This window comes from Acartia tonsa, chromosome 11 (genome assembly GCF_053477335.1).
Source record: "Acartia tonsa isolate MP-2025a chromosome 11, ASM5347733v1, whole genome shotgun sequence".
Classification (NCBI taxonomy): domain Eukaryota; kingdom Metazoa; phylum Arthropoda; class Copepoda; order Calanoida; family Acartiidae; genus Acartia; species Acartia tonsa.
The window spans coordinates 27,063,622-27,077,648 of record NC_137270.1 but is presented as its reverse complement, the minus strand read 5'-3'; the positions used below and the strand labels follow the sequence as shown (position 1 = coordinate 27,077,648).

Genomic DNA, 14,027 nt, shown 5'->3' with positions numbered 1-14,027 from the left:
GAAAAAATGGAAAAATCTACCTAAATTTATATAAAATCTCACACATTCTCTTGATGAGAGCCAATCTTTAAGGTTTAGGTTCAGACTTGAAAATTAAAAGTATTTTTGACTTCGAATTGAAGAATTAATTTTTTTGAAAAATTTGGTGATTTTATTTTTATTGTCAAAGATCCGGATCCGGATCCAGTAGGATCCGGATCCGGATCCGCACTGACCAAATTTTGAGGATCCGGATCCGGATCCGCATAAAATCAATGCGGATCCGAAACCCTGATAATACGATACGATGCATGATTGTTTAGTATGACTTAGAACCGGTTCTAATACAGAGCGGATTATAATCTGTTTGAAAGCCATACTGGAATATAAAATTTCAGGTTCAAAATGTCTATACCAGACAAAAACTGGCAGCCGGCGTATGTCAACTTTGACACCACCATGGGAGAAATTCAGGTAAAATTCATTTCTTAAAAATTGTGCAAATTTTTTAAAGACTCCTTTTGTACCTTTTTTTATTGGATGATTTGTATCAAATATTGTATTGATTTATTAGACAGAATTTTACAATTTCCATCTCCTTACCTTTGGCATTCGCGTAAAAGATAGCGTGCTCGCTTGCTGTCTGTAAGGTGTCTGGTTCGAGTTTGACCCACAACACGTTATAATAGAGACGTTAAACATAATACCTTTTGCTCTTAATACATAGTGATAGTATTGGGAATGCCTTGTCCCCTAAATTGACGCAACTTATTAAAATGCAGTTAGAACTTCTAGATAAAGGTCTTTCTTGTGTTCTCCAGATTAAAGATTTTTAACTATCTGTCTGAAATTATCGATGGGTTAGGTGTTCAATTATTTTATCTTTTTTTGTTTTGTTTAGATTGAACTATACTGGAAACACGCGCCACAAACCTGCAGAAATTTTGCTGAACTTACAAGAAGGGGATATTATAATGGCACAAAGTTCCACAGAATAATCACGGTAAGACTCCTAGATTTTTTATTGAAATAGGTTAGTCAGTTGAATGTGTAAAGCCAGTGGGGGAAGGGACAAAGAGCTGGTTATTATACTAGTCCCCTAAGTTTTTTAATAAACTTTTTCTTTATTGTTGGCTTAAAATCTTTGGAGACTTCAATTGAATTTTGATTGGTTGGTTTTTAAGTTGAACGTTTCAACCACTAATCTTAATCTACAGAAGATATAATTTTGTTTATAATTGGGAATTTATATACCATTGTATAATTCTATCGTTGACCCTAAGATACATTTGTTCAATTAAAAATCATTATATGATTGGAATTTTATGTATTTGATGTCTATTTATAGAAGCCTCTATAAATAAAGATGCACTCGCAGTTAAATAGAAAATATTTTTTCTTAAAATCTAATATTACTCTGTCAATTTGGGGGATTATCCACTTCTTTGATATCTGTAAATAAATATTAACGCATTTGTGTACCACCGTGCCTTAGTGCGATCAAGATATTTTGAACAACCTCTTGAAATAAGACAACCTAGGGAGGGTGAAATGGACTGTCAATTTCATTGTTGCTGAACGTTTTTCGGTACTTGACATTGATTATTTTTCTCAAATATTTAATTGAGTATGCTGTATACAACTTGGTTTGTCTGCCAGTCCATTGGTATGGTAAGACTAAGAAAATGTAAGATATAAGTGTGTTTGATTCATTAAAGGAAAATCTCTGTTCATTTTGTCAGATAATCTAGTTTTTACTCTTATCGTTAATGGATAAAAATATCTTTGTATAAATTGTTCATAATTAGTAGTGAATCTATTTTAACTAGGTCCAGCTGTTCGTTCATCAGTTAAATTAACATGCGAATCTAGTAGTATAATTTTTTTAATGAAAATTAATGTTACATTTTCTCTCCTACTTACAAAATTAATCGTTCTTTTTTTAAAGCTGGCTTATCCTTTATAAATCTTCTTAAATTGCAGTTTAGCAGAATAATAAAGGATTTGATTATGCATTATTGCCTTTTTATCCTTAAGTTTTTATGTTTAGTTTCCTCCAACGATTAAAAGAACTATTCTCGTAAAAATTTCCATCTTCTATAAAAAGATTTTACTATAAATACTGACCTAGTGAGTTATATAGTAATTGAGCAAAAACAGTAGAGTTTTATTAATTTTTACTGAGAATTTTGGCAGTCCATCTTTGTTAAGCTTCTCAAATTTTATATTAAATAGTTTTTACTTAAGATTTTAAACGACTGATTATAGAGTATCTTGGCTGCTAAGAAAGGTGTTATGGTCAAAAAGTTAAGTTCATTTTTTTTGTTAATAAACGCATGCCCTGATCACTGATATTGTTTGCCTCTGTTGTTAAGTCAGGTTTTAAGCTATGTTATAATTTAGGACTTTAAGATCTAAGGAGGAGACCCCACAGGGACAGGGAGAGGCGGGACAAGTATTTATTAGGGCAGGTTTTAAGCTTTATTTTGATTTAGGACTATGATCCAAGGAAGAGACCCCACAGGGACAGGGAGATGTGGGACAAGTATTTATTAGGGCAGGTTTTAAGCTTTATTTTGATTTAGGACTATGATCCAAGGAGGAGACCTCACAGGGACAGGGAGAGGCGGGACAAGTATTTATTAGGGCAGGTTTTAAGCTTTATTTTGTTTTAGGACTTTATGATCCAAGGAGGAGACCCTACAGGGACAGGGAGAGGTGGGACAAGTATTTATGGAAAAACTTTTGATGATGAAATTCATCCTGATCTCAAACATACTGGTGCTGGAATTTTAAGGTAAATATTACATTAATGTTTGCGTCGTATTAGATACTGCTTTCCGCGGATATTGAAATTAAAAAATAGAAAATTAAAACCAGTCTTTTTTGCCTCGAGAGTTCGAAGGCCTGTGCTAACAAAAATGGCATCTATTTATGGTTTTTATTTTAATTTTCTTGGATAATTGTCTGTAATATGATGCTATACATGATTTTACAGTATGGCTGAGAATCTGTTGTAATCCAGCGAATATTGAGTTTTTGAAGCCTTGCTGGAAATGACCTTACTATGACGAACATTTGATGAAATTACTTTGTTCGTAGCGAAGTTTAAGATTTATATGTTAGTATGTAACGTTATTTGATTAATGTCCTTTTGTCGGCTGTCATAAAGGATAGAAGGCTGTTAGTGCAATTCATAGCCCTTTGTTCCTTCATTCCTCGATTTCCCATAATATTTAATTTTTCAGCATGGCTAACTCCTGGCTGTATGGCCTCTAGTCCCTAAAGTTGTTGAGTCAATAAATAAGAAAACTTTGGAGACTAGTATAATAATTTAACAGGGGTTTATATTCTACATGGGATCCCCGGCTAAGGGGGGGGGGGGGAAAAAAATGTAAAAATTAAGAACTGAAAACATTTTTTCCATTTACCCGGGAAAAAAACTAAAAAAATGTGTGGTAGGAGGGATAAAATAAATAAAATATAGAGTTCTTTAAATATTTTTCCATTTTCTCCCCTACTTGGTGAGAAAAAACTAGGGGGGGGAAAAAATAAAAATTTTGTAGCCGGGGAAAAAAATAAATCTTGTGCAGAATATACACCCCTGTAATTTAATAAACCCTACCTTCGTAATCCTAGTACTTTACGTAGTATTTAATTTTACAGTATGGCTAACTCCGGACCAGACACTAATGGTTCCCAGTTCTTTATCACCCTGGCCCCAACCTCGTGGCTGGATGGGAAACACGCTGTCTTTGGCAGGATCAATAGTGGCATGCATACAGTTAAACAATTAGGACAGGTAAGCAAATAAGATCTTTCCTGATAATGAAGTAATAGGATCTCTGTGCGTGTAACGAAGGATCTCGCTAACCACTGAACCGATATGGGTTCTCCTTTACAGGGTAGCTTCTGGCAAACTCGTTTCCATTTGGTAGAATTAATAGTGACATGCATACAATTAGGACATGTGACTGCTTTTATGTATTTATGAAATCAGTTATCGATTAAAGTTCTTTTTTTCCATATCTAATTTATATATAGTAACAAGGTTCACAACATCTATAAGTAGCACAAATTTCATATAAATCATGGATAAGAATACGGACAAAGCGATAACTAACCTAAATTTTTAACTTTTGTGTTCAATATATTAATTTAAACTTAATGTTTTTCATATTTATATGGTAAGTTTACCAAAGAGGGATAGGAAATTGGGCTGTTTGTTACACTAGTCCCCAAAGTTTCAAAATAATTTTATTCGTTGGTTTATCTACTTTATTGACTTTTAGTAAAATTAAATTGGTTGGTTCATGAAGTTGAATGTCCACACTAAATGTAATCTACAGAAAGGGGTATTTTTGTGTATCCTTAATTTATCGGCCAATGTCTTATCTCTTTAGATCCCTGAAAGTTATTACTCTATTTGATTAGACTATTAAATTCTTTGTATAAAAGATAAATTTCCAATAAGCATATTTAATATCTTATTATATTAATGTTTAATCTATACAATTTATTTTTCTAATTTACGTAAATAGAATTAACATATACGTATGTTAAGCTTTTAGGAGTATAGTTGCTTCTTAACTAAATTACACTTTTTGTAACAGCAATGGGAAGGAAGGGAGGGGACATTGGGCTTTTTATTGCATTATTCCTAAAAGTTATTAATGACATTTCCATATGCATTAGCCAACAACTTTGAGGACTTCTATTAAATTACCTTAGCTTGGGAAAGTAAACTTTTATCGCTCATAACCTATCTTCCAATTTCAAGAACAAAGTTAATTAACACCGTTTACGCAAATCTTTAACCAATAAAACGACGGATTTTAACACAATGATTTTTTAAATTATGCTGGGTTGTATTGTATATTCTGCACAAGAAATAGTTTTTCCCTGCTGTAAAAAAAATATTCTCCTTTGTTCAGAGAATTTTGTGTCGTTAGGTAAATGAGAAGAAAAGTAGCTTTTTGCTGATTATATAAATATTTCTCAATATCTTTCGTGATTTTCACAAATTTTCAGTAAACTTTTTTTTTATTCAGGTTGAAACTGATAGCAACGACCGACCTATTGATGATGTGAAGATATTACGTGGATTTGTGAGAACACATTAGTACATTTTATCATGGAAGGTTGCTTGCGAGTATTTGGATGTAGGGAGGGGGGGACATCGGGCTATTTATTACACTAGTCTCCCAAAGTTGTATACTGTATAGGAACTATTTCTGACACGTTGGCTCAACCACTTTGAGGACTTTATGCATTTTGATAGGTTTGTCAATTTAGCTGAGTAATTTTGTTTATCACTGGGGACGTACATCAATTAATCTTGTCATTGTCTTATCTCTTTAGATCTCTTAGATTGATCACTTAATAGGAAGTATAGTATAAATAAATTAATTCTTTAATATTGAGCTCACCATCTAATTAACCTATTTCTAATATTAAACTTTATTGATCTTTATAATTGCGGGTTTTCTTGCGAACTTTGTTTAGACGTAATAACAACCTCTATATATTTTAAAGAAATTAACAAAAGGCAAAATTCCTCAAATTGTAAAAAAATCTTCTAATTTTCCTTTGATTTAGGTATGTCATAAAACAATTTTTAGGAAAGGCAAACATTATGCTTATATTAATATTTAAAAAGACTTCAATAAATTCGATTATTAGTATATTTTACTCGGTATTTAATTTTATAAGAAACATTGCATTTTAATAAAAAAAAAGTTATATTTCTTTTCATTAAAATGATTTATATCTTTAATAATTACAGAAGTTTTCTAATTAAGCCTTAAAATCCTCCATTGAAACTTCTATAGCATCATGATCTATTGTACAGTGAAACCATGTTTTGTACCTGAATTTTGTAATATATAATCTTTTATTTATCTTTGTATAACTTATTTTGTTACTTGCTGTTTTGTTATCGTATTCTTGTATACCTCATAAAATCTTAAAATTAATGCAAGATATTGTGGAAAATAGGTGTTTTGATTGATATAAAAAAAGTTTAGCCTTTTTTGTTTTTTCTTTACGTCTAGAATTTCTTCAAATTAACCTTTTTTTGTAGGCTTTCATTAGTTATCATTAATATTTATTTATCGCAACGTATAAACTGTTTCCTACTTTCGTATATTATTTACATTAACTTTTGAAACCTATCTTGCATTCCAGAAGCCAAATGCCGCGTGAAATCAAGGAGATCAAGCAGTTTCTGCTGCTGGCCCGCAGGAAGGACGCCAAGGGTGTCAGGATAAAGAAGAACAAGGAGAATGTCAAGTTCAAGGTCAGTATGTTCATCCAGTAGGAGATATAGGATATACGTGGATTTAATATTAGCTTCTTTATAGGACAGTTCGTTCATCTAGTAGTAGGGGAGGGGATGGTGTAAAGGTGGTGCATTGGATAGGTTGTGTTGAAATTTTAGCCAGCTGCTAGTATTATAAGTACATGATCGATAGCCTGAAGGATACTTAGATATGGAGAAAATTAAGTATTTTTTATTGCCTTTCTTAAACTAAGTTTATTAAGATTAACAATATGATAATTTTATATATGAGATAAATTTTGTCATGGTCTTTTTTTTAGGTTCGTTGCTCCAGGTTCTTGTACACCCTGAAGATCACCGACACAGAGAAGGCTGACAAGCTGAAGCAGTCCCTTCCCCCTGGCCTCCAGGTAATAAATATTACAGTATGGCTTGGAAACAGTTCAATATCCAGTAGACAAGAGTTGGTTTTCAGCCACACTGAAAAATCCTCGTAATATATCAAGTTTTCTATTAATATAAATCAATCATAATATTAAATTCAGTTTTGTTAGGCCGTAACTTCTGCATCTCGGGAGCTTACTAAACCGTTTCAATCTTAAAAATTAAATTTATATATCCGCGGAAAGCTATTTATAATACTATGTGATTAATAACTATTCTAGACAGGATAATGCATTAAGACAACTATTTTTAAACTTCTGGGTGTGTATATCACCCCAAACTTTGGAATAAAATTTTAAGTGGGGCGGGGGTTAAAGTTTTAATATAATATCTGAAATAATTTAAAGCATAAATATTGTTTATTCCTTTGATTTTGCTAAATACTTATTTATTTTCAGGTTAAGGAAATTAAGAACTAAAAACCTGCTATACAAGATTTCAACATTGGCTGTATCAACATCAATATATTTTCATTATCTACCATCATGTTGTATTTATATGAAAATAAATTGTTGAAATGAAGTTAATTTTTGTTCACTTTGTAATGATTTCAGATTGTAAAGTATGAAAAATGCCGAGCTTTGCTGTTTTATTTAAACGGGCTGTTGTCCTAATAGGAAAGAAAAGTTAAAATATTTTTTACCCATTAATCTACTATTATCTCCCCAAAACTGTTCTATATTTTTGCTGGAAGGTGTTTAACATTTCTTGCACAAATGGAAAAGAATATACGTGCATAAATTGACAGAGGGAAGATAAGTCTTTAATTTTAATTTAGGTCGTTAACTTAGATCTCCTTTATTGGTCAGTCCAGTAGGAGGAAATGTGGTGTTATTTTATCCATCTGCGAGTTTCGCTTTTTTTTTTTAGAGTAGATGTAAATTTGATGCAACATCATAGTATTAGTACCACTATTATTCTTGCTCTCGTTCGTGCATTCATACCCTTTTAGACAGTTTTACTCAATTTTTAAAGTACTCGGTGTCCAAACTTTTCAATCAACATTTTTATCCACAGAATGATAGAAGTGGTGATTTTGTTTATCATCCGTGGGATTGTATATAAACTTGTCGTTTTTTGTCTTATCACTTTAGATCCCTGATATTTAAGGATATCTCTCTCCGAATTTCTTTGGAATAATGAAATGAGGTTATTATCAGGAAGAGTGGGGATATTGGGTTATTTTCCACACTAGACCAAAGTTTTATTTCAACGTTCCTTTATTCGTTGGCTTTACATCTTAGTGGACTTTCATTTAACTTTTAAATTGATTAAGTTGAGTGTCCACCAAACGTTTAAACTTCTACCAGGGGTGTATATTCTACATGGGATCCCCTGCTCAGGGGGGGGGGGGGGATAAAAAATAAGTGGTTGGAGGGGAAAAAAATGTATAAATTAAAAAAACTAAAAACATTTTTTCCATTTCCCCCCCTCCTTGGTGAAAAAAACTAAAAAAATGTGTGGTAGAAAATAAAATAAATAAAATATAGAGTTCTTTGAATATTTTTCCATTTTCCCCCCTACTTGGTGAGAAAAAATAAAAAAATTTGTAGCCGGGGAAAAAAAATCTTGTGCAGAATATACACACCCCTGACTTCTACTAATTTAAATCTTTAAAAGGGGCAATTTTGTATTTCTTAATTGGGGTTGTACACTAATTTTTTTGGCCATTGTCTTATCCTTTAGATCCTTGCAATACAGATTAAACGAAACTCAAATTTTCTTTCTATACGTATTTTAATTAAGCTGAATATTCAAATATACGTCATTTTTTTGTCAAGGAATTTACCATGTAATCATTCTCGCTTTGAATATTGATAAAAAATAAACAAGGAAAACAGGCGTGCAGTAGGCAAAATTAATAGGGTGGATATAACTGCTTAACAAGGGTCTACACTTACTTAATTCAGCTACATATCCCTCAAACTTAAGTGGGGTATTAAACAAAAATTTGCGGGCGCTTCAATTTAACAGGAACACTTTTTTTTATGTAAGTGGGTTGATATCTAGGGGGGTGTATTCACTCCCCCCCCCCACTTCAATATTATTGGTTTCAGGAAGGTGTCAAAATCATAAGGGTCAAAATTTTTGGTTTCTTGTTCTTATTTTCTTTCTATTACACGATGAGTGCTTAAATATTGGTAAGTCATGATGTAGAAAAGTCTCGCTTAAATTAATTTTCTTCTTTTGATAATTAGGTAGGTACGTATGAAATTACAGCAAATTCTTTTGTATAAAAATTAAGACTAAAAGTACAAAATTTTCTTCAACTCGTGTATATATGTAGTATTAGATAAAATTACAACCAAGGATCTAAAGGGATGAGACGTTAGCCAATAAATACATCCCCAATAAAGATACACCCCTTCTGTAGATAAAAATAAGTATTTGAAACAGTGGCGTGCGAACCGAAGGGGGCATTTGGGGCAATCGCCCCCCCCTAGCGACCAAAACGCCCCCCCCCCTGCCCCCCCCTAGCCACCGCCCCCCCCTGTCCCCCCCCTAAATGTTGAAAAATGCCCCATTTTGCCCCCCCCTGGTCAATAAAAATGCCCCTTTTTGCCCCCTACCCTAAAAAAAGCAAAACTATCTCAGTTTCAAAAAAAAAGATCAAGAAATACTCCAAAAAAACATACAGTTACTATTCATTTAACCTTACCAAATTTTTTAATTAGTGTAGAAATTAGGTTATAATCTTTTTTCACTGAACATAACAAACCAGGTAATAGGAAGTATTTTATTTTGTATAATATAAACTTTTTACCAAAGAAATTTTGTACATCCCCAATGATGATACACAAAATCACAAACCCTTATTTAGATTACAATTAGTGGATGAAATGTATAGAAACTCGACTTAATTAACCAACCAATCAAAATTCCATTAAAGTCCGCAAAGTTGTTGAGCCAACGAATAAGAAAATTTTATATGAAATATTGGGGACTAGTGTAATAAATAGCCCAAAAACCCCTCCCTCCCTGCATATTTGAAGAAAAAAATTTGCGCTTCGCGCCCTTCCAAACGGTTTCTGCTTTTTATCACATTGCATTGTATAATGTATATTGTGTTTTTATTTCTTTAAAAACATGTGTAAACAACAAATATTTAATCAAAAAGTTATTTTATATAAAAAAGAAACAGCGTTGATATTTATCTAAGCCTTTTTCTCAACACTGTATGTCTGTCTAAATGAATAACTATAGGTATATGATGTCATTTTATTTTCAGGATAAGTTTATCATTTTTTGTGTACATACCCTTACAAAAAGACATGTTTTTTTATGGCAATTTTCATTAAAAACCATTAAAACTAACTACACTCTATATTCCTAACCTGATCAAATACGCCACTCTTGTTGTCTTTAATTGATTTTAGTTCAAAGGGGGAGTAAATATTTTAGGTGCGCTTCACGCACCGCCCTTATAAATCCTTGGAAACACCACTTAATCAAAAATTAACAGAGTTTTAAAGTGCCATTTAAAGAGGGTAGGATATGTTGATATAACTTTTTAGCTTCTCTATAATTCACTATGGCTGTCAGTACATAATGCTAAGGGGGAAATGTGATTTTTTCAACTGCAATTAAAGATAGAAGGCTAAAACTTAATGTTAACATTCCCATCATTATGGAGTATAATTAACTATTAAAAATTAATGGAGGTTGGACTGCTTTTCAGGACGTTTTTGGCTATTTTTGTATCTTTTAAATTTCGGGTATAGTCCCTTTTGTGACATTGCCTCTTAAGGTGCATTTCGTCGTATTTTCACAGTAGCTTTTCACCTATGTATAGCTCCTGCGGGGCCAATTGCCTAACCCTGCAGGGAAATCACCTGACCTAACTTAACCTAGAATAACCTTTTAAAAGCTACTATGAAAATACGACGAAATGCCCCTTAAGAGATTTTTATATCTGTAGATGAAAGGACAAGTAATTTTTTTTGTGGATTATAATATTTAAAAAAATAAAATTTCTCGCTGATTCGAGCATCCAGTATGTAATTCACTTTGACTGTCATCACACAACATACAGGAAAAAGGATTTGTGACTTTTTCTACCTAAAATATATATTTATTTCAACAGATGCTCTTTAAATTTACTTGTCTGTATTCTTATTCATGATTTTTTGTGCTTTGCTACTTAAAGATGTTGTCATCCTTGTTGTCATACAATAAATAAATATTTAAAATCAGTTTTACATATTAGGTTAATTTTTGGTAAATTATCCAAAATGAGTGTTTTTATCTTCCCCTCCCCCAAAATTTTTTTAATGAGGTTATTCATCCTTCCTGCTGAGATTTTATAACATCCCCTTCCACCCATATAAATGTTTTGTGGTGGGGGGGGGGGGGGGGAGGTTAAATTATCTTCTGTACTTTTTTTTCAAAGAAGCTTTCTAGCTCCCTTCCCTTCGGTCATTGCAGGGTGGGGAGAAGGGATGGGGAGAAGGGATGGGGAAGAAGAGATGGGGGGGGGAAATATGTGGGATATAAATAGAAAAAGGGATGGGGGAAGGGATGGGGAAGAAGGGATAAGAACTAGAAGGCCCATAATCAAATAATCCCACCCCTTAAAACGCCCTTATTTAAAATTAGTATATATAATCAAAATGCCCCCCCCTAAAGCAAAGTGCCCCCCCGGGGCACTTTGATTTAGGGGGGGGCAAAATTTTACAAAATCTTCAAAATGCCCCCCCCTAGACAAAGTGCTTCGCACGCCACTGATTTGAAACGCATGGACACTCAACTTAATTAACCAACAAATCAAAATTCATTAAAGTCCCCAAACGAATAAGAAAACGTTATAAACCTTTGGGGATTAAGTTTAATAGATATTTCAATATCACCTCCCTCAAAGCATTTGCAAATGAAGCAATTAGATGTGTGTGTTCATTTTTTCTACTCAATATTTAAATATTTTCACCCCCCCCCCCAAAAAAAAAAACACCCGAAGAAACTACCTAGTGTTCAAAATACATGTAAATAGAAGATTTAACTTTTCTTCAATCCAATTAAGGTTTATTTATTGTTTGTTATCAGTTTTACAGTTCGTACTTTCAGAGAAGACCAAAATATAAGGAAACATTCCTCTTTATTATCATTAGTTAAAGCAAAGCGCATCTTTAATTAATTTTCCCTATCATTTTTAATAGCGAAGCTACTCTATAATACACTGTTTTATTCCGTCCATTACGCTCTGCGGGAAATGCAGTTTTTCTCAGCTGCTGTTGAAGATAGATGGCTGAAATTTTTGGTGAAGATTACTTATATCAATGAATCTTTCCGTCTTGCATTAAAAGACATCAAAAATATTTTTTTTCTTCCAGAAAGGTTTTGTGATTTCTATGAATTATTGCACATTTATCAACTAAACATCTTATAATTCATTTTTTCTGTTTGTCCTTTCATGAATTTTTAGTGCTTCGCTAATTTTAGATGTTGAATGTTGTCATCCTTGTTATTTTATCAAAGTTTAATTGAAGAGGAATGTTAATTTCTTTAGAGTAAACATGATTATGCTGCTTTTTATAAGAACTCAAATAACTATCGAGTACAGGTAACCAGATTAATAATGCGATTTCCTCGGCTGATTTAAAAGATAGACAGCCAAAAAATTTCCTTGAAGATTCCTTCAGCATATGCGCATCTACTCTTTACATTAGTTTGTCCGTCCGTCTGTCGGACATGCTTGAGTTTTTATATTTTGTCTTTTTATTATTTATTATTACAACCGAACATATATAACTCCTTAACTCCGTTTGTCCATCCCATGATTTTTTTGTGCTTTGTTTTCTTATAGATGTTGTCATCCATGTTTTTAGTAGCGGAGCTGCGCTATAATTTGAGTATGTCCGTATGAAATGTTTTTGAGGAAATGTGATTTTCACGGCTCCAAAAAAAGGAAGACTGGTGAAATTTCTTGTCATCATTCCCATCATTAAGGAGCATCATTATTAACTATAAAACATCCATGGCGTTCAGACTGCTTTTTTCGCAGGTTTTAGGCTATTTTTTACCCATATCTTGTCCGTATTATTATCAATAATTTTTTTGTGCTTTGCTACTTATAGATGTCATCCATGTTTTTTGTCTATGTTTCAGCAAGACCGTAAAAGACCGGATCTGAAACCCAATCTAGTTTACAGGTATAGAATTAAGTCTCTTTATAAAAAGAAAAAGTCACTTTCAAAAGGAAAGGACAATGGTATTATAACCTCGAAAATAATAAGAGAAAAGTAGGTTGTGGGTAAAATCCGTAAAGGTGTGTGTTTTAAGGCTTAAAAATAGTAGTAGAACGATAACATTCACTAACTATGTGTATTTATTATTGAAAAGAACTGTAGACAATTTTTTTTCTTGAAGTTAACATAAATTTTTATCGTTTTACTACTGTTTTTAACTTAAAACTCACAACCTTTACGGATTTTACCCGCAACCTACTTTTCCCTTTTTCAATTTTTGGGGGAGTTACTTTTCCCTTTTTCAATTTTTGGGGGAGTTTTATTTAAAGCCGAACTTTTATTCTTGTTTATTTTGAGGATTTTATTTGAATGTCAATTAAACCCAGTACACAATATTTTTATTTTATTTTTATGTTGAATGACTTAAAAACTTTTCTTGAGTTGTAATTGGCTGGTTCCAAACTATTATTGCCCAAACTTTTCAACCAACATTTTCAGTCTACAGAAGGGGTAATTTTTTTTATCAAAATTGTAGGTTCAAATCTTCCATTGTCTTATCCCTTAAGATTCCTGGTATATTGTACATATCCCTATATAAATTAACTTTTAATATTTTAGAGGAACAAACGAGAAAATTAATGCCTCAGAAATTGGATTAATAAAAAGCGTACAGGTAACATTTACATCCAGTACGGCTTCCAAACCGATTGATATCCGTTGGATTAGAACTGATTTTCAGCTATACTATACTGAAAAATCTTGTATAACGTCGTATTACAGACAACTTTCCACGAATATTAAAGAAATTTCCTACCATAAAATAATTTTTTATTTCAATATCCGCAGAAAGCTGTCTATAATTCAATGCGATAAATCACTATTCTCGAAGAAAAACTGTTTCACCTCCAACTTTTCTGACTGTATTAAGATGGATTTTAAGAGACACAATGCATTTTCTGCTACTTATTAAATTAAAGATGTTGTAAAACATATTCCAATGTGGCTTGAAATTTGGTTAATATTTTATCTTTTCGATTACTTTATAGTGTTTACCAATATCATTAAATTTCGTCTATTTTTAAACAGAGAGTGAGATGGAACTATGGACTGTTTATTCAGTAGACCACAATGTTTTATAAAAA

At 32.3% G+C, this 14,027-nt stretch overlaps 3 protein-coding genes across 5 annotated transcripts in view; all 3 read left to right on the top strand.

The window, feature by feature from the left end:
- The first annotated feature begins 308 nt into the window (after positions 1 to 308).
- On the top strand, positions 309 to 5,580 carry Cypl (peptidyl-prolyl cis-trans isomerase-like 1 Cypl). Its single transcript, XM_080177580.1, has 5 exons — positions 309 to 453; positions 881 to 982; positions 2,655 to 2,776; positions 3,646 to 3,781; positions 5,031 to 5,580. Exons 1-5 carry the CDS (start codon positions 385 to 387, stop codon positions 5,100 to 5,102), a joined length of 501 nt encoding a protein of 166 aa, XP_080033706.1. The 5' UTR covers positions 309 to 384; the 3' UTR covers positions 5,103 to 5,580.
- A 574-nt stretch (positions 5,581 to 6,154) lies between these two features.
- Positions 6,155 to 7,225, top strand: LOC145332572 (large ribosomal subunit protein eL38-like). Its single transcript, XM_080177581.1, has 3 exons — positions 6,155 to 6,277; positions 6,580 to 6,669; positions 7,102 to 7,225. The coding sequence occupies exons 1-3, from the start codon at positions 6,173 to 6,175 to the stop codon at positions 7,120 to 7,122; spliced, it is 216 nt and encodes a 71-aa protein (XP_080033707.1). The 5' UTR covers positions 6,155 to 6,172; the 3' UTR covers positions 7,123 to 7,225.
- Positions 7,226 to 7,249: 24 nt separating this feature from the next.
- LOC145332570 (polypeptide N-acetylgalactosaminyltransferase 35A-like) overlaps positions 7,250 to 14,027 on the top strand; it is a 47,759-nt gene continuing 40,981 nt past the window's right edge. For all 3 annotated transcript variants that reach the window (XR_013884215.1, XM_080177579.1, XM_080177578.1), the window contains exons 1-5: positions 7,250 to 7,321; positions 11,722 to 11,782; positions 12,207 to 12,260; positions 12,806 to 12,849; positions 13,504 to 13,558. Coding sequence is in view for 2 of the 3 variants with exons in the window: in XM_080177579.1 (XP_080033705.1) it covers positions 7,275 to 7,321; positions 11,722 to 11,782; positions 12,207 to 12,260; positions 12,806 to 12,849; positions 13,504 to 13,558 (261 nt within the window). In the remaining variant the exon portion in view is untranslated. The remainder of the gene's footprint in view (positions 7,322 to 11,721; positions 11,783 to 12,206; positions 12,261 to 12,805; positions 12,850 to 13,503; positions 13,559 to 14,027) is intronic.

What these genes read in the sequence shown, in the direction of transcription:
- Cypl (XM_080177580.1), top strand. Translation starts at nt 385, where the DNA reads ATGTCTATACCAGACAAAAACTGGCAGCCGGCGTATGTCAACTTTGAC. An exon ending in CCACCATGGGAGAAATTCAG is followed by an intron (nt 454 to 880) that starts GTAAAATTCATT and finishes TGTTTTGTTTAG; the next exon opens with ATTGAACTATACTGGAAACA. An exon ending in CAGTTAAACAATTAGGACAG is followed by an intron (nt 3,782 to 5,030) that starts GTAAGCAAATAA and finishes TTTTTTATTCAG; the next exon opens with GTTGAAACTGATAGCAACGA.
- LOC145332572 (XM_080177581.1), top strand. Translation starts at nt 6,173, where the DNA reads ATGCCGCGTGAAATCAAGGAGATCAAGCAGTTTCTGCTGCTGGCCCGC. An exon ending in AGGAGAATGTCAAGTTCAAG is followed by an intron (nt 6,278 to 6,579) that starts GTCAGTATGTTC and finishes TCTTTTTTTTAG; the next exon opens with GTTCGTTGCTCCAGGTTCTT. An exon ending in CCCTTCCCCCTGGCCTCCAG is followed by an intron (nt 6,670 to 7,101) that starts GTAATAAATATT and finishes ATTTATTTTCAG; the next exon opens with GTTAAGGAAATTAAGAACTA.